The sequence below is a fragment of the Empidonax traillii genome, unplaced genomic scaffold (assembly GCF_003031625.1).
Source record: "Empidonax traillii isolate 1590-97213 ecotype Southwest subspecies unplaced genomic scaffold, ASM303162v1 scaffold594:size396842, whole genome shotgun sequence".
In the NCBI taxonomy this organism is placed as follows: Eukaryota; Metazoa; Chordata; class Aves; order Passeriformes; family Tyrannidae; genus Empidonax; species Empidonax traillii.
Window position 1 is genome coordinate 104,992 of NW_020955787.1, and position 23,977 is coordinate 128,968.

The 23,977-nt window shown below is 40.5% G+C and overlaps 2 protein-coding genes across 9 annotated transcripts in view; one reads left to right on the plus strand and one right to left on the minus strand.

Moving 5' to 3' along the window:
* The window catches only part of TTLL7 (tubulin tyrosine ligase like 7), a 59,547-nt gene extending 53,644 nt beyond the window's left edge, over positions 1–5,903 (minus strand). For 3 of the 6 annotated variants that reach the window (XM_027898369.1, XM_027898362.1, XM_027898368.1), the window contains exon 1: positions 5,795–5,903. The gene's annotated coding sequence lies outside the window, so the exon portion shown is untranslated. Of the gene's footprint in view, positions 1–3,018; positions 3,157–5,794 lie in introns of all 6 variants that reach the window. The other 3 variants (XM_027898366.1, XM_027898363.1, XM_027898365.1) reach the window with 2 other exon arrangements.
* A 10,735-nt stretch (positions 5,904–16,638) lies between these two features.
* PRKACB (protein kinase cAMP-activated catalytic subunit beta) overlaps positions 16,639–23,977 on the plus strand; it is a 75,974-nt gene continuing 68,635 nt past the window's right edge. The window contains exons 1-2 of one of the 3 annotated variants that reach the window (XM_027898377.1): positions 16,639–16,762; positions 18,822–19,049. In XM_027898377.1, the coding sequence (XP_027754178.1) occupies position 19,049 (1 nt within the window). In that variant the 5' untranslated portion in view covers positions 16,639–16,762; positions 18,822–19,048. Of the gene's footprint in view, positions 16,763–18,816; positions 19,050–23,977 lie in introns of those variants that run through there. The other 2 variants (XM_027898378.1, XM_027898379.1) reach the window with 2 other exon arrangements.

Below are 23,977 nucleotides of genomic sequence, written 5' to 3' on the forward strand. Positions count from 1 at the left end.
AAGGAGAAGTTAATAACTTGCTATAAGAAAGAAGGTTATAATTCTCTTCCAGCCTTGGACCAATGAGATTTGGGCTTTGAAATCAAACCTCTTTGGTTTCAGTGAGGCCAGCATTACAGTCCAAATGAAATCTTAAGTGAACTGACAGAAAAAGAAAATTTACTTCCTTTACTGGAATAACTTTTCCTGTAGTATTCTAAAACAATTCACTTTTCTTAAATGAGGTTATATTCTTGTGGAATGTCAATTTATATCGATAAGAAATTGTTTTCTGGCATCACAGGATGACTTTTCTTTGTCATTCTTTTACTTTAAGGAAAGATTGGTCTGATCTGACAGCTCAGTACATTTTAATGGACTGTGGATCATAAAGGCTATCTGACAATAAAAGGTTTGAAAAATTCTTGTGTTAAAATGGGTTATTTTCCCCCACAGAAAAAATAAACAAACAAACAAAAGCTATGAAAAAAATCACCACTGAGAAGAAAGCTGGAAAAATCGTCTGCACTCCATTCTTTCCCATCAGTTTTACAGCAGTCAGGCCCAGACAAGACTGACTGCACCACTACTGTCACACCTATCCTACAAAGATGAAGTATTGTGGAAAGGTAGATTCTAGTGAGGTGGAGGAGGATATATTCACACCAAGTGGTGGCAGTCCTGCCAGCCTTTGGAAATAACGCACAGGTAGAATGCAGCTGGGAGCAGAAGGTCTAAAGGCTACATTGCATCTAAAAGACATTTCCTCTTACTTCCTGCCCTCTTAGTTTACAAATTATAAGAGTAGATATTCTCTCTGAAACATAAAGAATGTCTTGCTTGCCCATTCTAGTGGAACAAAATCAAACAAATGTCCAGATTTGTCCCTTAAGTACAAAGAAAAAAGGCTCTGAAAATTCAATGGCTCTATCAGTTTGTTGCAATTTTCCCCAGTTCATAACAAGTATAGTTCTCCCAGTCACACAAAAACCCAAACAAAACAGAACAAAACCAACAAAAAAAACCCCCAAAACAAAACACCAAAACCCCCTAACAAACCAAACCAAACCAAAAAAACACACACAAAGGATTAAGGCCTCCTCTCGGGTCATGATTGGACAGGTACATTTCCAAAACTGAGGAATTTACTTCAAAGACTTTGAAACAGTGGGAAACAGAGGGAAACTCAGTGCAACCAACTGAGAAAAAAATTCCTGTGGAAGAAGAGAACTGGGAGTGTAATCTGGACATTGCTTTCCATAGACAATTTTTTCCATGCTCCTCATTCTGTCTTGGTTCCAGGTTTCTTACATAGAGCTGTTGCAGAGAGTCACCTTCGACTGGACCTTTAATCTCTTCTCCTCAAACAGGCAGAACTGCATTATGTGTGCATGTCCCATTACTGAGAGGTATTTCTTCTTTATCAATGAAACTAAATGATCTGCTCACTAGCTGCATCAGACATTTCCAAACACCTGCTCACAAGAATATATCTCCTTTTTACTTTCACTTCTCATACATTTTATTTCATTTTTCTCATAGATTATCAAAGACTTGCTTCCTATATGTGTTTGTATTCCTGAGTGTTGCTTTTGGCAAAAAAAGGCCACAATGTCCTTTCATTTTCTCTTCATACCTAGAGGCAACAGAGGGAAGTAATATATAGGCTTTTTTAATTGACTTCTTGGGGTCATTAACTGCATAATTTCTCAACTGGTGTCCAGAATTTCAAATCTAGTTCTGTGTTGATCCCTTACTGGTCTTCTATTTCTGCACTTGCAGATGCTGCTCTGGGTCAGTATCTGTCGTGATTTAAACTGAGTTGTCAAGTAAGCACCACACAGCCACTTGCTCAGTCCCCCACCACCTCACTGTCCTGGGACAGGGAAGAGAATCAGAATCTTAGATAAAGACTGTTTAATAGGGAAAGCAAAAGCTGCATGCATAAGCAAAGTAAAACAGTAATTTGTTAACCACCTCCCATGGGCAGGCAGGTGTTCAGCCATCTCTGGGAAACCAGGGCTCCATCAGGAGTAACAGTTATCTGAGAAGACAAATTACAGCCCTCCAAACATCCCCCCCTTCCTCCTTCTTAACTCCTCTTTACACGCTGAGCGTGATGTGGTACGGAGGGAACATCCCTTTGGCTGGCTGGGATCACCTGTCCCAGCTGTGTCCCCTCCCAGTTTCCCATGCATCCACACCCCCTGCCACCATGGCAGTACAAGAACAGGCCTTGGCTCTGTGTCAGCACTAACAAAAATACCTCTATTAACAACACTGTTTTCTGCACAACTCCAAAACATAGCCCCAAACTAGATACTGTGAAGAAAATGAGTTCTGTCCCAGCCCAAACCATCACAATATTCTACAAGATTCCCAACTCTGTGAGTGCCTTTGCAACAGTTTTCCTTTGATACAGCACTGATTCCTGTACCTCCATGCTTTATTTTACTGAATATCTCCTTTCCATCCTCAAAAACTATTTTCAGTAAATGCTTCCATTTTTAAAATAACACAAAATGTACCAAACTCATGTTTTCACATTATTCTTGTTTATTTTTAAGTAGAAAACCCCTTTTATTCAAATCAATGCATAATCGTTAATGCTCACTAATAATTTATAGTCTTTCAAATACTTCAAGTTGACATAAAGGTAAAAAGTTAGCATAATATGATACCCCTCTAAAAATCCCCGTGAAATAAAATGTAATTAAAAGTGTAGTTTTTCCTGGGTGAATAAATTGCACATATTTGAAATTTCTTTCATCAATAATTCATATAAAGTGGTTTTGCATGTTTTTTTCCACCCCCCACAGCACCAAGATAAGCTTGGAAGGATACAGCAATATAACAAATTCATAGAAATTTCATGTTCAATGAACACTGAACACTTGACAACCACCCACAAAAGCACAGAAAGTGCTGATTTCCATCACATAGCTCTATTCTATATTTTTCAAGAAAAGATCAGAGTGAGTAAATAAGAGCAATTTCCTCATCAAATCTCACAGTCTTCTGACCTGTCAGTCCACTCACTTTTTGTGTTCATAATCAGTATCAATGCCTCTTCACCTGCAAGAATTCAATATTAAGCATTTGATTTCATTTTCTCATGCTATACTCCAGTGCTTCCACTGCACCCTATAGGGATACTACCATGCTGGTTCTCAAGTGCTAAAAATAAAACAAACACATGTCAAACCAAGGACAAAGTTGAAAGGAAACATACTTTAATGTAACTAAAGAAGAATATATTTAGCATTTTGCTACTAAGCAAGGATGAAAATAAACTTGTCAACACTCTGTGTCTAACTGAAATCCACACCCTACTCAATTCTTTCTGCAGCATTTATTATATATGAAAAGTGGATTTAGCCTTTCTTTATTCTGAAGGGTGATTGTTAGTACTCTGCTACTACTGCTGGCCAGAAAGGGCTCCTGAACTGCAGCGTAAAGCACTTCCATCCTTGTAGGCAGTCAGTTTTTCTATCAATTAGCAGTAATGCAGCCATCTGAGTGAGGTGCATTTGGGCAGCCATGCATATTAGACTTCAATCTGGAATCCTTCCAAAACCAAGCACAAGCGTAGAATGAGAATTGGCAAGACACTCACTCCACAGAAAGGGAAAAGTGAGTCCTAAACCAGAATGTTGTTTTCTTTTGTCTTTCTTTCATTATTATTGTTAATTTGGTCTCTCCCTAAAGCAGTTCCTGTATCCCTAGAAATGAATGCTCATCCAAAAACCATGGGATTACATTTTTAAATATTGCCTTTGAAATAATGTAGATCTATATTTTTAACATTTTAAACTATCTGTACTTTTATTTTTAACATTGGGGAAACAAATACTACAACTTTATCCACTGATCTTCATTTTGGAGGTCCTGTATTCTAATTAAACCTGATACTGAAGGCAAGAACCATTATGTTTGCTTTATTTAGCCCTCTAAAACACAAAGCCAAAAATTTATCCTAACATCTTAGAGCTTGTTTCCTGGCATATGGAATTCAAGGGAGAGCAAAAATATTGATAAATGAGTATAAATTAATGTGGCAGCATTGTGAAACTATACTGTACGACCGTATGAACATTTAAGAGAGAAGGTAAGGAAGAAAATTGGAAAATGCTCTTAGCAAAGGCTATTACTTTCACCCTGAAAGAACCTGTAGTTTCCTGCATCCCCCACCCTGAAGAAGAATGTTCAGTGGACCAAGGCACTATGGAACCTCGCTGGCTCCAAGAGGGATGTTAGCCTGGGACAGGAAGATTTGCTCTAATACCCACCAGGTTCAGGGGTTGACTGCTTCAGTGTGTCACCTCTTTTCTCTCACATCCATTCAATTGCAAGTGACTCCCTTACCCATCAGTGCAGCAGACATCAACTAACTCCATTCTAAACTTGAAATACACTAATATTTTAAATATTTAAAAGGTTCATTTCTTCCAGTAACCTTTCAAGGAATGTTTCAATGTAATGTCTGTAAAAGGAGTAGTTGCAAAGTACCATTCTGGCAGGATCTTATGTAAGCATTACTGGAGCTCTAAAGAGCTCCTCATGCTTAATAAGGGCCACTTGACTTCTGGCAGTGGGATTCAAATGGCCCCATTTAACTTTCAGGTGCACAGAAAATAAAAATGACTGTAAGGCTAAGTACTCTAAAGGGAAAAACAAAACCCAGTAATATCCTCCAACCACTACGAACGCTGTGGTAGCTGCAATGAAATTTCTGAACTTTGACAGTTTGTATGCATCTTTCCAAATAAAATTAACTTCCTCTTCTAGGAAAATACAAACTATTCCTTCCCCGCTCAGATCATGGTAGAGCCACCGTGTCAACCATGCATGGTGGAAATACCTCATCAAAAAGTAAAAGACTGGCAAGCATTCATCTCTTTCATCAGGGACTGATACAAAGCCTGACGGAAAAATTCAATGTTTTTATGATTTAGGATTGTCCCCAAAGCCACAACACTTCAAGGCAGTAATAACACTCGGAATTTTCTGAAGATTTGCAGAAACATACAGAAGTGAGAAATAAGTGCTGCTGGTTTCTACAAGATGTCTTTACACCTATAAAATTATAGCACAAAACCAAAAAAACATTAGTAACTCACATAGCAAAAAATTATCTTGCAACATGTCACCATGTGCATTTTTTAAGACAGGAGCTTTGTAAAAGTAGATGCAGGGTAGCTTGGAATATGTGATCAATCTCTCAATTTCGTTTCAGACATTAAGATTTTACTTCAATTTCTTATTTTCTAAGGATTTACATCCTAAAGTTAATGTATTCTCACTTAGTACGAGACACCTGCAGAAATACACCTGACCACAACATCAAAACAGAGGCAAGAAGAAAAAAAAAGAAAAGAAATTAAAAAATGTGGAAGTTCAAGAATTACTCATTTGCCATATTTATCCTACACAATTTTTTTAAATTTATAATAAATATCCACAGATGGAGATTCAAATCAAGAAATCATATTTCAGTCATTCTTGATGCTGACAATTCAGAGCAAGCTCATTCATCAGTCAGCATCAGTCTGCCACATTTCACCCTCAGAAATATATTTATGGTTTTCATTACCAACATACAGTATTACAGACATCTTGGAAAAAATATTAACTGTAGTGTCTAACTGCTTGTTGACCAATTCATCTCCAAGTTCTTCAGAGTTGGCCACAACTAAATCTATGCTGCCAATTTATCACTGTCATCTTTGGAAGAACGTGGGAACAAACTTTTATTTTGATTGCAAACCTGAGCCTCAGATTACTAACATAATTGCTAGATTACTGGAATATTTACCTAATAACTGCTGACAGGCTCAGTCTCCTGGCCTCTTCTGACACTCCCAAAGTGCTGGGCAAATCCCTTTGGAAGTACGTGGAATATATCCAAACCATCCAAACTCTAGAATGGAGCAGTTTTCTAAAAAACCAAAGAAACAGACAAAATTGGCATTGTTCTAGACTTTCCTACATAATAGTGCCAATACGTAAAGGTAAAGACATATTCTTTCCTCACAGTAGAAATCACATATTCTGAAGCTCTGTAACATTTTTCTCCAGAGAATCTCGCTTCAGAAGTAATACTTCCATATGTTATCAGAGACATCATATTTACTCACCATGCAGGAAAACCCCTGGCATATTCACTGTTTTCTGTCACTTTTTGTTCAAAGTAGCACAGATACAAATCTTATTTCTATCAAAACCAACGTCACAGCACTTAAAACGGGAGCAAAAGCTTCTACAGATGCCAAGTCATTTTATATTTTGAGATACTCTGCAGAATTTGGGGGACAACCACACCTCATAGAGAAAAGTACTTCCACCCTTTCAAGCATGGAAAGAATCAGGGTTTCTCTGAATATTATTTAGATAAGTACTAGTACCCTGGTACACAAAATTAATGAGGGATTTAGGCAGAAAAGTATTCAGAGTTGTGGGGTGGGTGGAATATGTGGTTGGTTTAGAGGAGATTTGAGAAGGAATAAAATCTAATTTTGGTACTCAAAATGCAAATACATAAGAAAGGCACAAAAGCGATCAATACTGAGACCTTAAGTCAGTTTCTCAGAGTTCAGCACTGAGTTCAAATTGCGGGATCAACTGCTTTTCCCTTCTGCGTACAATTATGTGTGGTTTCAACAGCAGAAATTCAGAAAGACCCCACAGATTACGGGCTTCCAGCCAGACACAGAAAGCACAGGAAGATATTTGACTCGCATCTCTAGAGATTTAACTTGTTCTACATTTCAGCCTTCACCGGGTACCACTGCCAAAAGACGATCCCGTTTTAACCTTAACCGGCTCTGAAGAGACCCGACCGTACATGCAACACAACCCGCACAGATGACGGGCTTCGCATGCAAAAATTCAGGGAGAGGAGGGACAGGAAGAGAAAATTAATACCTTTAATCCCGAAACGCCTGCTGGCTCCCTGTTCCTCACACTGCGACACGCGCAGTCATCCTCCCTCCCCGCGCCTTCAGCCAACTTCCCGAGGGGCGCTGCCCGCGGCCCCGCGCGGCCCCGCCGCCCCTGCCCGGGCTGGCAGCGCTGCTCCGCCCGCCCCGGGCACCCGCCGAGAGCCGGCACTGCCCGCGCTCCCCCCGGATCATCGCCCCGAGCCGCCGGCAGACCCCGCTCCGGCACCCCCGCAGCCCCCCGGCCGGGCGGGGCTGCCCGTCCCCGCCGGTGATGCTGAATCACGGCGGGCCGGCACTCCGCGCCTGTCCTCGGGGGCGGCGGCAGAGCAGGGGGAGCGCCCGCCGCCCCTCACCCTGAGCTCACCTGCCGGGGCGCGGGGCGGGCGGTCCTGCAGCGCTCGGGGCTCCCGGGCGGCGCGTGCTGCGCCTCACGGCGGGCGATGCCGGGCGGGGCGATCCCGCGCGGCCGCATCCGCGGGGCACGGGCGGGAGGAGGAGCGGGAGGTTACGGCGGGGAGCCGGGACAAACCATTCCCGCGAGGGGGCACGGCCGGCGGCCGGGCGGGCGGGGCGAGGGCGGCCGGGCCCTCCCACACAGGTACGTGCGAGGACAGCGCCCCGGGGGCGGCGGGCGGAGTGCCTGGAGCGGCGCCTCCCGGCGCGGCGGGCGAGGGCAGAGCTGCCGCGCTTCGGCATCCTCCGGCCGCCTGCGTTCCCCCCTCCGCCGGCGGTGGAGCGGCCCGCGCTGTCTCGCCGCCCGAGGACGCGAGCGGACCCAGCGGCCGCGCGGGCAGCGCTCGGCCCGTGAGGCCCTCAGGGCCGGCAGCGGCCCGCTCCCCTCGGCCCTTCCGAGCCGGGGGCCCGGCTGCCGGGACGCGCCTCGGCAGCCCCGCGGAGCGCTGCCAGGCGCCGTTCCCCGGCCCGGGAGCCCCGCGGAGCGCTGCCAGGCGCCGTTCCCCGGCCCGGGAGCCCCGCGGAGCGCTGCCAGGCGCCGTTCCCCGGCCCGGGAGCCCCGCGGGGGCCCCAGCCCGCTCGGCCCTGAGGCGCCGAAGCCTCCCCGAGCGCGGCGGGTGGAGCTGCCCGCGGGTCCCTGCCCGGCCCCGGCGGCCGTGCCGACCTGCACGCCGTGCCAGACCGTGCTTTCCCTCTTCCCGTTTGGACCCGCGGCCAGATTTGTCCTCCCATTTGCACAGTCCGCTGTTTGCCGCTCTAAAAGAGCCGTTTCGGGCTTCTCCTGACATACTTTGCATCCTCGCGTAAGGCACGTGACCTAATCAGATAAAGGCATTAACGATTAAAAAAAAATAGAGAAACATTTGTCAAATTTTTTTAACAATTATCAAAAGCGTAAAAAACTTTAAAAAAATTAGGAATAAATAATAGAAGCCCAACTGAAATGTAGTCAGTTATCTCAATAGATTATGTAGTATCCTCTGTGTTTATCAAGGTTAGGAGCCTGATTCACAAGCAGTGAAAGTCACTGTGGCATTTGATTTAGGCTGAATTATGTTTGCCATAGAACCAGCTGTACTCTTTTATTGACTTCTGGTTGCTAGTGCTTGGGTTTTCTTCTGTTTTATCAATTAATTACCTTTATTTGTACTATTACATTCTTACATCACACGTTCCTCACTACTACATACCTTTAAAACCAATTCCATTCTAACCTTTTCTGCACAATCTCTTGGCTAAAATAGGCCTTTCATGACAATCTCTACAACTACCTTTCTAAGGCAGTTAGAAATTAATATATTCAGTAGGCTTAGTTTCAAGTTTCATTTTCTTGGTCAGAAAGAACAGGAACAGAGAAAGTTGACACTGTTAAAGGACATGAAGCAAGTTTGTTGAAAGTTCAATTGCACCCTGATCAGCATTAATTTTTTTGTTCTAATTTACCATCTTGCAGGGTAAGCTGATATTTTAAAAGGAACAGCTTGTGGGTTTCTTGCAAATACTGAAATGATTTTTAAGGGCAGAAAGCCACATGAAAAATCCTTTAGGAAATCCTAGGGAGAAGTCAGACTGTTTTCTTATGTTCTCATTTATGACTTATAAAATAGAATCGTTTACTTTTTACAGAAATAGTATTTTTCATTGGGTTTGGGTACAGTTTACATCGTGTTTTTTACTGAGGTGCAGAAAGTATCGTTTATTTAGCACTTAAACCTTTGTTGGGCTTGTCAAAAAAAAAAGCAAAGGTATAATTTCTACTCGCAAACATGATAGGAACTCCCATGCTTTTTTGTGTTGGTAAGTGTTTGTAGTAACATCTAAATTTTAATGATAGAAATACCATGCTAAAGCATGGTTGCTAGTGGGATCTAAGCTCATCCCCATGTAAGCATTCATTATTTTTCTCACAGAGCTGAAAAACCTGTGGGGTTTTTTTTACAGGATGCTGCTGGGAAAGGTTTGATTCTCTTTCCGTTAGTCACTTGGAATGCTGCCACTGACTGCAGATGAAGCCATTTACAAGGTTTATGTGCAGTGCATGTTATCTCTGGGTCAAAGCTGCTTTGGGCCTACAGCATGTTCTGCCTGCTTTGTTTTAGCTGTACGTCCACGTCCCGTACCCTAAATCAGGACTCTGCATCTCAAGAGAGGTGCACACCTCCTGCTGAGCTGATTATATTTTTAATTGGAAAGAGCAGCCCATCACAAATGCGAGTTTATGCTGAGAGATTGTACCCAGCTGTTGCTTTCTTCTTTGTAGACAAACCTGGAGCTTGGCAATACAGTTGTGCCCTGCTCTGCCTCTGGGAGGTTGTTCCTAACAGCCTGCCTTCCAAGGTCTCCCCTTTGCAGAGCAAATCACAGCCTATGACCAGCGAAGGCCAGAGCTTGACAGCACAAACCCCTTTTCTCATCTCCATTCCTGGGAGGCATTAATCTCTTCCAGAATGTGCTTTTAGAATGTTTGTTGTTTCCCAGAAGCAGATCAGATTTACTCGTTAATGCGATCTGCATCCTGAATCAGTCTGAAAGTAGATGGTGCTCCTACCTCCATGCTGAAACATTAGAGCTAACAAAATGTAGTAAGAAACCAAAGCAGGGGATTAAATACACAGATGCTTAATTAGGATCATTAGATAGAGTTTTATTTTTAATATTGAGCTAGTTTAAACATTGGACATTGATGCACTTGAGAACAGATGTGCCTAGATAATTAGTGTAAATAGAACTAGTAATAAAAATACCTTTTATATGGCATGAAGATTATCCTATGAATTTCACAAATAAACAAGCACAGGCAAAACAGAAAACCAGAGATCGAGAAGAATGTGCTTTCTCAGAAATCTACATATTTCTGTGAATTTCCTTAGTTTTTCCCTATTTTTCCATCCAGGAATGATGGGTTCCTGTATGAATTTAATTGTCACAGTAGAAGAATTGTAGGGGCAGTCGGATCAATTCTGTCTTTGAGAGAAAGCTTGATTATTTCTCTAAGCATAGGTCCTATTTCACCTTTCCTGTTACTACTAACATACTCTCTGAATAATTATGAGCTCTGTAATGCCGTGTATATGTGATCCATCTCAAAGTCAGTAAATACAATGTCTTCAAATTACAGAGAGGATAATCAAGTCATCTGAAGAACACTGGTCTTTGAACAAAGTCACAAAATAGGCTTTGAAATGCAAACCTAATTCTCCTACCCACTCAACCATCAGCTTCTAGAGCTGCAATAGGATTCATAGTCTGATATGGTCCAGAAAACTTGAAGCTGCATTTTACCTCTGCTGTTGAAACAGGTGCTGTCCTTGTGAACTGTCAGCACTGGCAAATGCCAAAAAAGGTCTCAAAACATCAAATGTAACAATAGCAAAGTTCAAAAACTTAGAAACAGAACGAGAATGTGGCTGTATAATAGGAACAATAGCTATTCCCACTGTGCTTTTGTCTGTTTGCACAACACTGATCTTAAAATATATTTACTAAGTAAATCATTGTGCTTTTCTAAACAGGTGCATTTTCCCACTTGCTATGAAGCCGTGTCCAAACACAGTCTGGGCTGTCCTAAACCACCCATTTTCCACTGTTGGACCAGAAAACATAACCAATGAAGAAACAGGTTCGACACAGCTTCCCTCCCTGTACTGTACCTTCCCTTGCGATTCTTGCTACAGGACTTCTCAGCCCATACATAATTTTTGCTTCAAAAAGCAACACTCATTTCTTTTATAAGCTCAGTGTGTTAGCAAAATCCATGCAACAGCTTCCCAGCAGCACCAACACCTGCTGATAGGGGATGGTGTTTCAGGACGGTACTGCCAGCCTGTCGCAGCTTCTTATCTCCTCTCTCTCTCTAATCTTCAGAGCGCTGTCTGGGATTATCTCCTGGAAATCAAATGCCCAGCAAGATGGCTTGTTATTTTTTTATGCATCAGCAAACATGTGCTTGATTGAGTTCCCTCCTGCTGTAAGCATTTTTATTACACAGATCAATGTGAATTCACAAGCTGTGGCATTATGATATTGACATAGCATAGCATTTCATATACAATAACTTTTTCTAGCCCTCATCGCTCCAGTCGTGCTCTGGGTGAAACTCAGTGCTGATGTAAGCAGACACCATAACACCAAGGGTATCCACAGACTACAGGCAGTTACCCTCAACTTAATGAGGCCCCTTTGGTTCAGGCCATGTTTTTGAACAGCTTTGAGATAGGAACATGTATATTTTTAACCACACAAAATATCATTTCAGAGCATTTTTATCTGTTTAGTAATCAAATCTTGGAGGTTCTTTTTCAGATATCTTCAAGTTCCCATCTGCTGTCTGCCCCTATTTAAGAAAGAGAGACTCCCAGAGCTTCAGCAGTTTGGAGAGGCATTTCTTTTTGTTGAGCAGCCATCAAGCCAGTAAAGACAAAAAGAAGTATTTCCACTGTATGAAGGCTGTAAGATCAAATGAGACATAAGTTGAAGGAAAGTGGGAATTTATATCTGCTGGGCAACTAAGTAAATATGGCCATCCAGGAAATAAAAACAGTTTTTCTAAATGTTCACAAATTGGGGCGAGTTCATACTATGTTACTAAAGGCTAATTACACAGTTGCTGGCATGCAGGCCCAAGTAGAAGGGTGTGAGCTGTTCCTCCTTTGCAGTTGGACATGGGAATTAAGCCATTATTTTAAACAATATGATCAGGAATCACTGAGAAAAGTGGGAATGAGATTCCTGCCTCAGCAAAGTTGTGCTGTCTCTGCTGTAGTTAGAATGTCGTTTCACAGTGTCTGTTCAGTCCATACCTCACTAGGTGTGACCAGAAACTATTTCAAACAGGCTTATTGAAATAAGTCTGAAGCGACTGGCTCATTAATTTGATGTATTGCAGTGTGACAACCATTGGATATTATATTACTATCACTATAACCATTTTTAAGATAGGTAATTGGTGTCTAAGCTTTATGGCCTAAGGAAGCCCTAAATCTTTTGAAGATGTTGATTCAATTGACAGAAAAGCCTGCACTTATTTTTATGATTATGGTCTCTCAATGCTTTGTTAATTTAAATTTTGCCTGGGAGGAAAAGAAATAATTTTGCATAAGATCCTAGAATTAGTTTGGTTAGGCTAGTATACCTCATGAACCTCTACAATGCAATTTGGTTTCCTGGAGTGCCCGTGAGCCAGGCAAGGTGGGCAGCTCGAAGGCAACACACCTTGTTTCTCACCCACTCAAGCCAGGATGTCACTGAGTAAAAATGATACAAGTGGCAAGATATTTCTGCAGAGAGAAAGGAGAAATTATCGTAGTGGGGATAAAGACTATCTATCTATCTGCATTAGTAAGAATAGTTAAGTCTAGAATTATAGGAGCCTCTTTTGCAAGGTGTAATAAATCCTACCAAATCTGAGTTTGTGCTGCATGGCACTGAGTATTGCAGGATCAGAAACTGCTTGGATGGGTCAGCTCTGCACACAAGAAATACACAACACAAGAAGGCACTGAATAAAAGTACTGACTGGATCTGGGCTATGTGCAGCAGTCTTAGTCCTGTGCAAGTTAAATGAACTCTTGCGACTTCAGGTTTGTGTGATAAAGATTCAGCGTAGCAGGAGGCAGCAAGAGCAGGGGTGCCTGCCAAGAGAGCTCCCACAACCCCAGAGAGCAGCCCCAGAGTACCCCAGCAAGGCAGAGCTGCAGAGGGTGGACACACTGAGTAAGAACCCAGATCAGAAGGCAGCACCACAGTGGGGAGGCACGGCCAAGGTCAGCAGGAGGTCAGTCAGGAGGCAAGGAGAGGGCCCAGCAATGACCAGGCAGATCCACAACAACGAGACAGGACTAAACCTAACCTGGGGAGCTGCACGAGCCACAGCCATGCTGGGACCGTACAGACAATCAGCACTCCTCTGGTGGAGCCACAAGAGCTAAGAACTCAGGGCTGAACTGAAACAGAGCTCCTGAGCCCATGGGTTTGGGGAAGTTCCAGTGAGGCTCATCAGGGTCTGTAAGACTTATTAGTACCGTCACTACCCTGATAGAACAGGCTTTAGAGGAACCTGGAATTTTATGTATTGAATTGATTTGATGTAGAACAGATTGTAGGATTTTTTTCTTTAGTGTTATCTTTCACAAGGAACTTTTGGACTGCATATCTTATATTAACCTAACTAATATTTGTCCGGATAAGCATATGAGATTTAATTCAGAGTGTAGAAGGAACTTCTCTGTTCAGCAATAGAGTTTTGTTTACCCTTTCAATCAAATCTTGCTTGCTATTTACAACAGGAATTTCTGGTTCTAGTAAATATAAACAACATGGGGGTTAACTTGCAGGCCAGCTAAGAATACCCTGACATAGGTAACATTTTCTACAGACTGAATAATGTCTATTTGCTCTTGTCCTGTAGCCTTTGCAGGTTTGAAAATTTGTCTCTATTGTGTAGCATTCACCAACAGGAACTATCAACAGAGAGTGCAAAATAAACTGAAATGTGTGGAGTGAGGACTTGAGGAATAGCACACTAAGAAATTATCTCACTGAGTGTATGTGAATTTCCACGCAAAAATTACCTCATGTCTCCAAGCTGTTTGATCCCCTTTAAGGTAATGGCTAGGATGCAAATGTAGAACAGGTAGCCTGATATTAACCCTTGTCTCTTTAAAGCACAGTGCTTCTGTTAAAAATGAGAGGTTCTCAGCTGATGATCCAGAGCAGACAGTGGCAGATTATGGGTTTGCTACAATCCAAGTCCCATCCTATTCCTGTGTCAAACTAAAAAATCTACTTCAACACAGTTCATAGGAGAGAAATGACACTTCACATTTTATTAAAAATGCACCGAAATCTGCAGCTCCAGGAAGATTTTACCATTCAGAGCTCCAACCACAGTGACACAGGATTTAAATTCACATTCAATTTAATTGTTCTGTGTTTTACCCAGTTTTGACTCATTTATGTATTCTGGTTACTTTATTTTCATTTGAAAGACCATGTACGACTTAAGATGACATGAATTTTGATTACATAAGCAAGAATTGCTTTAGCTGCCTTTTCCTCTCAGTAAAATGAATGGAAGGATTCACATTCACAATGGAAGACATTCACAGGGTTCAACCAAAACTTCCAAATAGCTTAATATTGATTTCATTTATGAGACCCAGTTAGTCTAATAAAGTTTCTACTTCAGACTTTTTTTCATCATCTAATCACAAAACCACAGGTTTTACATATGAAATAATATGAGTTTTTTCATAACTAAATTTTAAGAGGTGTATTTTTATATCAAATACAAGTTATAGAGCTACAATATTAACACAACCTTAATAGAGATTTTAATCTTCAATAGTAAACACATAAAATGGAGTTCAAAGTTAATTTGTTTTCATCTATGACCAAGTTCACATGCCTATACATTTCCCACAGATAGCAATTATTTTAGAGACAGCAATGAAAGGGAGGGATATATAGGAAAAATATAATATTTTAAATCTGGAAAAGCAATAATGTAATAACATTATATTACTACTTTTAATAATAACATACAGCAGTAATAGTAATAGTTTTCTAAAGCAACTTGTATTGAAACACTGCTAGGAGAGGAGGCAAATTAGATAAAATTTAATCTCATTTTAAAACATTATCTAGGAAAAAAAAATTAGTTCCGAAGTATCAGGGACACAGAACTGCCAGATTGTTTTGCTTGTTTGGTTGGTTGGTTTGGTTTTGGTTTTTGTGGGTTTTTTTGTTTGGTTTTTTTGTGTGGGTTTTTATTATTATTATTATTATTTTTTCCAGAATTTTATATAAGATAGAACTTGCTGTTTCATGTCAGTAAGACCAAGCTTTGAAATATTTATCAGCTAGCAGATGTTTAACCCCTTTGTTTGTTACGTCTTATGGTAACTCATTGCAAAGGCTACCATTTTCACTCTTATTTGAATTTCCCTAGTATTTTTAATTCGCTTTCTAATAGACTTTTCACCTTTCTCGATCTATCACCTCAAAAGACACTATAAAAACAACATTATCAAAATAAAATAAGTGGAGTTATGACTTTTGTGTAGTTGAAGTATTGTTTCTGATATTCTTCTTTTGTTATATATAAACATTTAATCAATAAATATTTCTATCACAACAGAAAGCAATATACAAAACAAGAAAAAAAGCTGCAGCCAGAAAAATGTTTATTTTTGCCATATATCACAAATTAAAACTGACTGTAAAAGCGTGAAGAATTCAAAAGGAAAGGTGCAAAATAAGTCCGTGCAGAAGTGTGTGTCTGCTGATACAGGTGTGGCCCCACATGACCCAGCTTTTCCTCAAGGTCCCCGGCTTTGTGGAGACCACGAGTTGTTCCACTGCTGTTTGCGGGGGTTGTCCTGGGCAACCAGATAAAACAGAGATTTAAAGAGGCCTGCCCTGACTCTGCTCCAGTCTCTAAAATCCCACGTAGGGAACTCTGCAGAGTGTGGTGCCCATGAGCAACACCGCCTGGGGTGGGGGAATCCTGCACATTTGAGCAAATCCTTTGGTACAGCTGCTTCTTGTAGCAAACAAACTAAAGGCTGCTACAGTTGTACTTTACATAGACAGGGAGAGTTTTGCTTCAGACTGTGGATTGTAATCTTTTTTACTATAATAGATTATATTAACATAATTTACACTGTCTTATATCTCATTGGATTTTTATGTCCAAGAAGTGATAGTGACAACATTATTCAGTGATGATGATTTATTATTTCAATTCTAGTAGAAAACAGAGACCCCGCTCAAACTTAGGCCCCCATTGTGATGCAGCTGTCCAAACACATATTAAAAGACTGCATCTGGACCAGGTCTGCAAATTACTCCACTCAGAGCCAGGGAAAAGGCAGCACCACACATGGAGGAGACACAGGCAGAGATGAACCCGCACTGTGCGTGCATTGCCAAGATTTTAACAGGTTCTCCTAGTCACAAGCAACACTTTTTCTCTCCAAATGAGATAGGTTACCATCTCCTCCTATTTTCTATCTTAGAAGACCATATTGCATATTTTCCTGTTGCACGAAGCAAGTTCTACAATTCTTTATTATTTTATCTGTTCTCCTTTCTTCTGTGCATGCATGTGCTCCAGTTCTCCTGGCTTCATTTTCCTCTCTCTACCATTTCCAAACCCTCTTCTCTCCTGTCCTGCAGTATTTCATTCCTTTACCTTGCTCTGCTCTCCATGGCAGGGTAAAGCTTCCCTCTCCAAGGGGTCCTGCTGCTCTGCCTGAACCTCCTTCCCCATCCCTGGAGAGCTGCCATTGGACTGCTGCTCTCCAGCACCACTGACACTTTCAGAAGCCTCTTGCTTCACCTGACTGTCTGACCCTGAGATCTGTGGATGAAAAAGCACTGCATAAATGGTAAGTATCGGTATTGATTGTGTTATTAATATTTGCATGTTGAAGGATCAATATATAAACTATTTAGCTCCCCCTTCAAAAAGCCAGCAAACAGAAAAAAAAGTCCTTCCCTTGTTCTCCACAGGGGAAGTGTTTTAAACTAAAGGAGAGCAATTGCAGCCTGGATTTAGCATTTCTAAGAAATTACAGGAATAAATTATTTACACAAGAGAACCATTTGTAACATGTCTTTTGTGCCCATTCAATATACCATCTCATGATAACTCTGATGGAGTGGATAGGGCCAATTGTACTCATCTCTTCAATAAATTGATGGAATGTTTAGGAAAACCATGAAAGACAGGACGCAACAAAAGTATTTTCTTTGAGATAGTTTATGAGGAGCAACAGGCACAAAATCAGAAAACCCACCCAGGCCCAGTGTTGCAGGTGACATCCTGGTGTCACTGATGGCCAAACTTCATTTGAGTAGGAAGAAATCAAGATTCCATTTGACACTTCACAAAAATAGTTTCTCCTCAGCAATGGCTTTTATGGCCTTTGTCCCTGCTTGTGTGCGCCAGGGGATCAGAAACCTGGTTTGTCTTTTTGCTGATGACCAGGGAGGGCCTGCCTGATTTAGATACACCTGCATTTTGTTCAACACTGGTAGTGAAAATAAGATCTAATGTACCAAATACTTGGAGGAGGTAGAGATGTTAAACATTGTGCTGCTGAAATCCATTGGTTTGGGAACTGCTCTTCCAAAATAACAATTCTGGTAGTAAATCTGCAGTACAGTAAATGGAAAGAGCAAGGAAATGGAGGAGAGTGGGAGAGAGAATGAAGGTGGGCAAAAGGGATAGGAAAGAGGGGAAAGCAGAGTGTAAGACTAAAGGCATAGTAAGCCTTTGGGGTACAGAAAAGGACATTTCTTGGGGAAGAATGGAAATTTTTTTTTTAGCAATATAAAGAAGTAAAAGTAGAAGGAACAAAAAAATTATGTTTAAATCACAGGATAACTTTTACTGTGATAAAGTAGACTGAAGGGAAGATTTCTGAGGGGAGATATCAAAGGACAAAAAAGCAGCTGTTTCAAGTGATCTACAGATAAAATCCCATCCCCTCTGTGTTAAAATGTTGCATCTGAGCATAACAAGTAAGTGCAGACATTATCCATACGGCAGTCAGATTTCTATACATCCTCTGTTAGAGACCTTAATTGATTGTTTTTACCTGAAATTATTAGGAAGAAATTACAGTATTGGAAATGAGAAATTCTTGAGGATAATTTTTATATGTATACATTTAGTGCTCTTAATACGTTCCTTGGGAACGGATCTACTCTTTGTACAAAATGGAACGGAACTCTTTCTTGTAAATGTACTGATTAAAATCAGACTACTTCATACCAACTGCAAAATACCATGTGCAAAAACTGTATTTCGCATGGTTACCAGCTTTTAATATGGATTTGAAGAATAAAAGTTTCACTGGAAGCTCTACATTTATTCAACTATTATTAGAAAAGTACCTCAGCATTTCAGATGTGAAACTGTGCTAAAAGAAAATCTGGCTTGGACTAAATGCAAATAGAAGTCAAAGTTCTCTGTTTCATGAGATTTAAAAAATGCTTGAAAACATTCAGCTTCCCTTTTCTCGGTGAATCAGTCATGCATCTATCAAATATACGGAATATCTACTCATATCAAAGCACAATCTGCCAGTGGCTTCTCAGACTGTGGAGCTGAGAGGAAAAAGCTTTTACCTTGACATTTGCATTACAACTACTTGAAATAACCACTCCTTTGTGCTGATGAGGATTAATGTGTTCTACTTGGTTAGCACTATAGATATTTCTTCTAGCCTTGTCAGTCAAACACAAACCAAAAGCAATCTAAAAATAGTAAATAAACTTTATAAACTGGTTTATTGGCTGCTTTTATTCATATGCAAAATGCCTTTTACTGTTTGTTTCTTGAAGGGATTTTTTTAAATAGATTCACACCTATGAATACTATAATTTTTTTCTTATTATTTCTCCTAATGAAAGGTTACTGGTCTAAATGTTCTTTTTGAGATTTAGTTTTCTGGTTTAAAATTGTGAGGAAAAGGCACTGCAGACATATGATTAAAGAACATCTACCAAAACCCTCTGAGCCTGGAACAACTCCTCGTTCACGGCACCAGCAGTAAAAAGAAATAAAAAAAAGGACACTGAGAAGAAATTGAAGCATTGAAAGGCTTGAACTCTGGAAATATCAGAAACTACTGGAAAAGAGGCAAGAACGTCAGTGTACTGGAAGCAGTAAGTATTTATTAAAAGCAAGTCCATCAGAAGGAAGTTTTCCTTCGGAAAATTGCAAGTGCTGATTCATTTGGCATATTTAACAATTCTCAAAAATCCAAGAGGAGGAGGATATTCACGAGGCTGTTACAAAAAAATGAGGGGTATTGCAGTCTAAATAAAAATGAAGCATATAAATGGTATATGCTTTGATCCTGAAGGTTTAAAAGTATCTTGTACGTTATGAGTTTGGGGTGACAATTTTATCTGCCAGAGGTGTAGGATGAAGCATGACATTAGCCTGCCTTAGGGTGAAACCTGGTGAAGATTTGTAGATTTAAAAAAAAAATAAAAAACCCTTCCAACTTTAAAAAGCCCCTGGTTTTCACCAGAAAGTAGAGCAAACAATACAGAAGGAGACTCCTGGGAGAAGCAGACCCCAGATGAGGCCATTTAGAATCTGCCAAGATACTCGTATTGGGATAAGTGTTGGACTGGACAGTGCTCTGAAACCTGAGATACTGCCAAGAGCTCAAAACACCATAGGACAGGGATATTAGAGGCAGAAAAGCACACAGATCTTGAAATCATAAGCAAGGAGTAACAACACAAATAAAGTAGATGAAAGATGCTGAAAAGCAAAAGCTAGTATTAATTTGATTGTAAGTGCCAGAGGTCTGAACTGTCAACAAACTGCATGTTGCTGCCTTGGATGACTATTTCCTTTGGAATAGAAGACATTTGCAGCAAAAGATGAGAGCAAATGGGACATGCTACCTTCAGTTAGGCATATGTTTCTAGAACTGTGCTGAGAGAAAATCAACTGGCTGTAGAAAGACAAGTGGGCAAAATTACAGGTTTACAAAAGTGACCTTTTTTTCTGTTTTAAAAACATGCTTCTGGAAATAAATAATCACCAGGAAAATCATCTGAAATTATTTTCCTCTTTTTAGATGGCACTACTAAAGATACTACAGCAGAAGAGCTAATTACGCATTAAGAACCTTTTTAGCCAGACTTCTTTACCCAGTACAGTGATATGGGACAGTGGGATACAATTTACAGGACATGCATTTGAGCAGAAGACAATAAAGCTTAGATTTAGATATGTGACTACTAGTTCCTCATCATTACTCACTTGCTGGGTGCAGAGGACGTACAAAACCTGGTGAACTCTTTGTGTGAACTCTCCTAGTGGGAATTACAATGACCTTCAGTTAACCTAGCTGATTTCACTTCCAAAGTGAGGTAGGCTACACTGAATTAAGGTCATTTTTAATTCTGAAGAAAAATAAATACTGAGGCCTTTTATATAGCTTAGTCTACTTTAAATTAACAGCAGTAATTAACTTGGAGACCTCTATAAAAAAGACATAAGAAGATAAATTAAAAAACACTACTTTTGTTTTTAATCTTTATTCTGTAGAAGGTAAGTGATTCAGAGTCTCAATATATAGTAAGAACAAACAATCATCAGTATAATATTGATCACCTCTCAGTTATGGTAAACATGCAGATAATTAAGTCAGCTACCCTGAAACTGGTTTACTATATAGGTTTTTTAAGAGCTACACATTTTAAAATAACTTTGCCTGGACAAGAAGTCAAATTTCTATTCAAATCTGTGTGACTAAACTAGAATCTCATGTCAGACAACTATATCATCAATTTTAATTTATGTTTCATTCCTTCTATAGTTCATGTGCAGCAATACAAATATATTGCTAAACTACTAAAAATACAGAATGTTACAGAATCATGGCATTATTTAGGTCAGAAAAAGGCCTTTGAGATCATTGACTTCTCTTAATGCAAACAAGACAATTTTTTTAATGAGCCTGATGCCAGCCAGATACCCACAAAAAGATCACAAAGCCAGTTACAGAGGCAAGTCAGTATGAATTTTTTGTAACAGTAATTAGTAATTTCTTCTGAATCACAATTTTGCAGGCAGTATCTTCTACAAATATGGAATAATCTGCAGAACAATTATAAGCAACTGAACAAAGTGCTGCTTGGCTGATAGCAAGAGACTACACCCACTCTGCCAAATGATCTTTGGAGATAAAGGCCAAGAACTGAGCAGCTGGACTTGCCCATTAAGGAAGTCTGTAGTTTATCTGAAAAAAACACGTCTACTCAGCAGGACGTTGATCATAAGACAGCACCTGCCACCTCCTGTGAATGAATATGCAGCCACTATCCATAGAAACTTTGATAAAATGCTCTCTTCTCAAGGGGCAATACTGACAGAAAAAGCATAGTACCTGTTTCTTTAATAAGTTTAAAACATCAGGAGAAACCCCACCTTGCAGCTTTAGGGCTCTTGATAGGTTTGTGGTGAACTGTAGTTAAAAATCAATAGGGAAATATATAAACCTCTTACTTTTATATTTACATGGGGTTTTTTTTGACCATCAGCTATCTTGGGAACATTTGGAAAAGGTCCAGTGCCAAGAAGGAAGGGTGGCAGTGGTGAAGTGTTGGCTGCTGGTGTAAACTGTCTTTGGAGCTTTTTACTCTAAGTGTACCTAGTCATGCTGAAGGAAGTCCAGGTTGCCCTAATTAAGACTCCCTCCTTTGAATCAAAATGCCCCTCAACATTATGGTGTTTGGAACACTTTCCTGAGGCTCCAGATTCCATTTGGATTCATAGCTGAAGGGCACTGAAGAACATTTTTCAGGAGATCTGGCAGAGTAAGTTCTTGGCCGAGTTGCTTTAATTTCTTCATGGATTCAGGGGCTGGCAATCTCAGATCTTGTTGAAAAAACGATTTAAGACCTTTTACTCCTCTCTGAGCGGGTGTGTCCTCAGCAGGGATGAATTTGGCATTAATGGATTTGGCCTTACCTGCACAAGGCTGCAGTTTATTGCTGTCTGTGTAGCTAGTGCAGGGAGCAGGGGAAATTGCTGTACTCTTGCTTTCATCCTTTCCCTCAGCACGCCTACATGCCATAATTGATATATTCTTGGCAGGTCTGAAATTATGCTGCAGTGATGAATATTCCTGTTTCTGGGTCAGAAACTGCAAAATTTCGAAAATATCCTCCACATTCACAAAGAGATACATATGCTTCTTGGCACGTTAGCAACCTGCTAGAAAAACATCCCACGCTGGCAGAGCAGGGGTGAGCTGAGAGCGGGAAATGTGCCAGTAGCCTGGAACAACCCGAAAGGAAAACAAAGAGTTAAATGCCAAATATATCAGTCTGTTTAGGAGCAGAGAAGGAGGCTGCCAGGGGTATTCAAAAATGCAGGAATGTGGGATTTGGGGAAGAGCAGTCTAATTTGGTATTCAAAGCCTGCAGTTTACAGGCACTGCTGCAATGGTAAGGCAGGCTGGCCATGAAAAGAGAATTACAACTAAGGCGGGTACATATTCATAACCTGAGCAGAGCCTACGCCCTCAGGGTGAGAATTATTAGTACAGATGGGCTAACCCATCAATCTGTAGGTGCCAATCCCTTGCAATGCAGGCACACCTTAAATGCCAGAGAAGAAAAAGAAGATGCGTAATGATTTAAATATAGTGACTTGTTTCAAATGACTATTGAAAACAACTGCTGTAGTTGCTACAGAAATGCTTCTATCTCATCTAGAAATCAGAATTATTATGGAGCGAAATGATATGTGGCTCCAGAAGTCATTACCATAGGAACAGGTGATTTCTATCAAAAGCACGTGAGAGTCTTTGATCTAGCAGAAATTTATCTTTTCTGTCCTGAAATGATCCTCTCATTTTTAGTTCTAAGTCTATGTAGAGTAAAATATGCGAGTTTCATAAGGGAACTATACATCTGCTACAGAGTTTCAGCTTTATCAGAGAAAAAGACCAGTCTTACTAGGATATTCCTAATTGGTATTGTTGATTCCAAACAAATATGTACAAAAATGGATGAAAACCTGCTGAGAGTCCCTGAAACTACAACAGTTAATGCACAGAGCTGTAAAACTGCTGAGCTGAGTATACTTTTTAAAATCTCATACAGATCTGCAAAACAAATGGAATTAGAATTTTTTTAGATTGCATTCTGAGTGAAATTTTTTAACACACCCAAACAGAACATTTTTCGTATTTGCATGATTTGATTTTTTAACCAATTGTGCTGAAAGAAAGAAGACAAACTACTTTTGTATGAGCAGTGATATGAGACATTTCACCGTAAAAGGTTTTTATATAGGAAAAGTAAGGCAGCTGAAGATTAGGGCTAGAATTAGTTGACAGTCTGAATGCTAAGTAATTATATATGCATAACATCCATAATCTATACTACATTAGCAATACTCATTCTGCAATGAGTATTAACTTGTTAATACAGCATAATTTGTGTAAGTGGTGTGAATGAGAATACAAATGTCCAGCTCCAATTCCTTGTCTCTGTTCTCTTTGCCTAGACGTGTAATGCCAGGACCGTGGAAGTGGTTCATTTATTGTTTCACAGCACAGTTGAGTTATATTTTTTACTTTTCTGATTAGGAGAGTGCTTGGGTATAAGCCTTTATGTGAATCCATCAGTGCTCCACGTGCATTCAGAGCATGTGTTTACTCAAGAACCAGTGGCACTGCGTTGGTGCCTACATACATGTGGTGCTGGATGTGGGATTCTGCTGGAGTACAGGCAGTGACCAGCCAGGCCTTGTCCACTACATCCCCAAGGGCAGTAATGACTGTTGGACCTTGGTGGATCCCCACACGTGAGCCTATGTAGCGTAATTTGCTAGCGAAGGGATGAGCTGTAAAGACAAGAATATGCTAAAGAGGCTGCAGCACATCTCATTTGTTAGTGATGCTGCTGCTGTCTTCTCAAGGATATCAAAATGCCTGTCAGCACCTGGATGAAAATCAGCTGACTCAGACTCAATCCGGCCAAAAAGAAAATTATGATGGCTGGAGCGGGGAAAATGTTGAAAACTGGGATAAGATCTTCACCTGTCTGAGATAGCATCT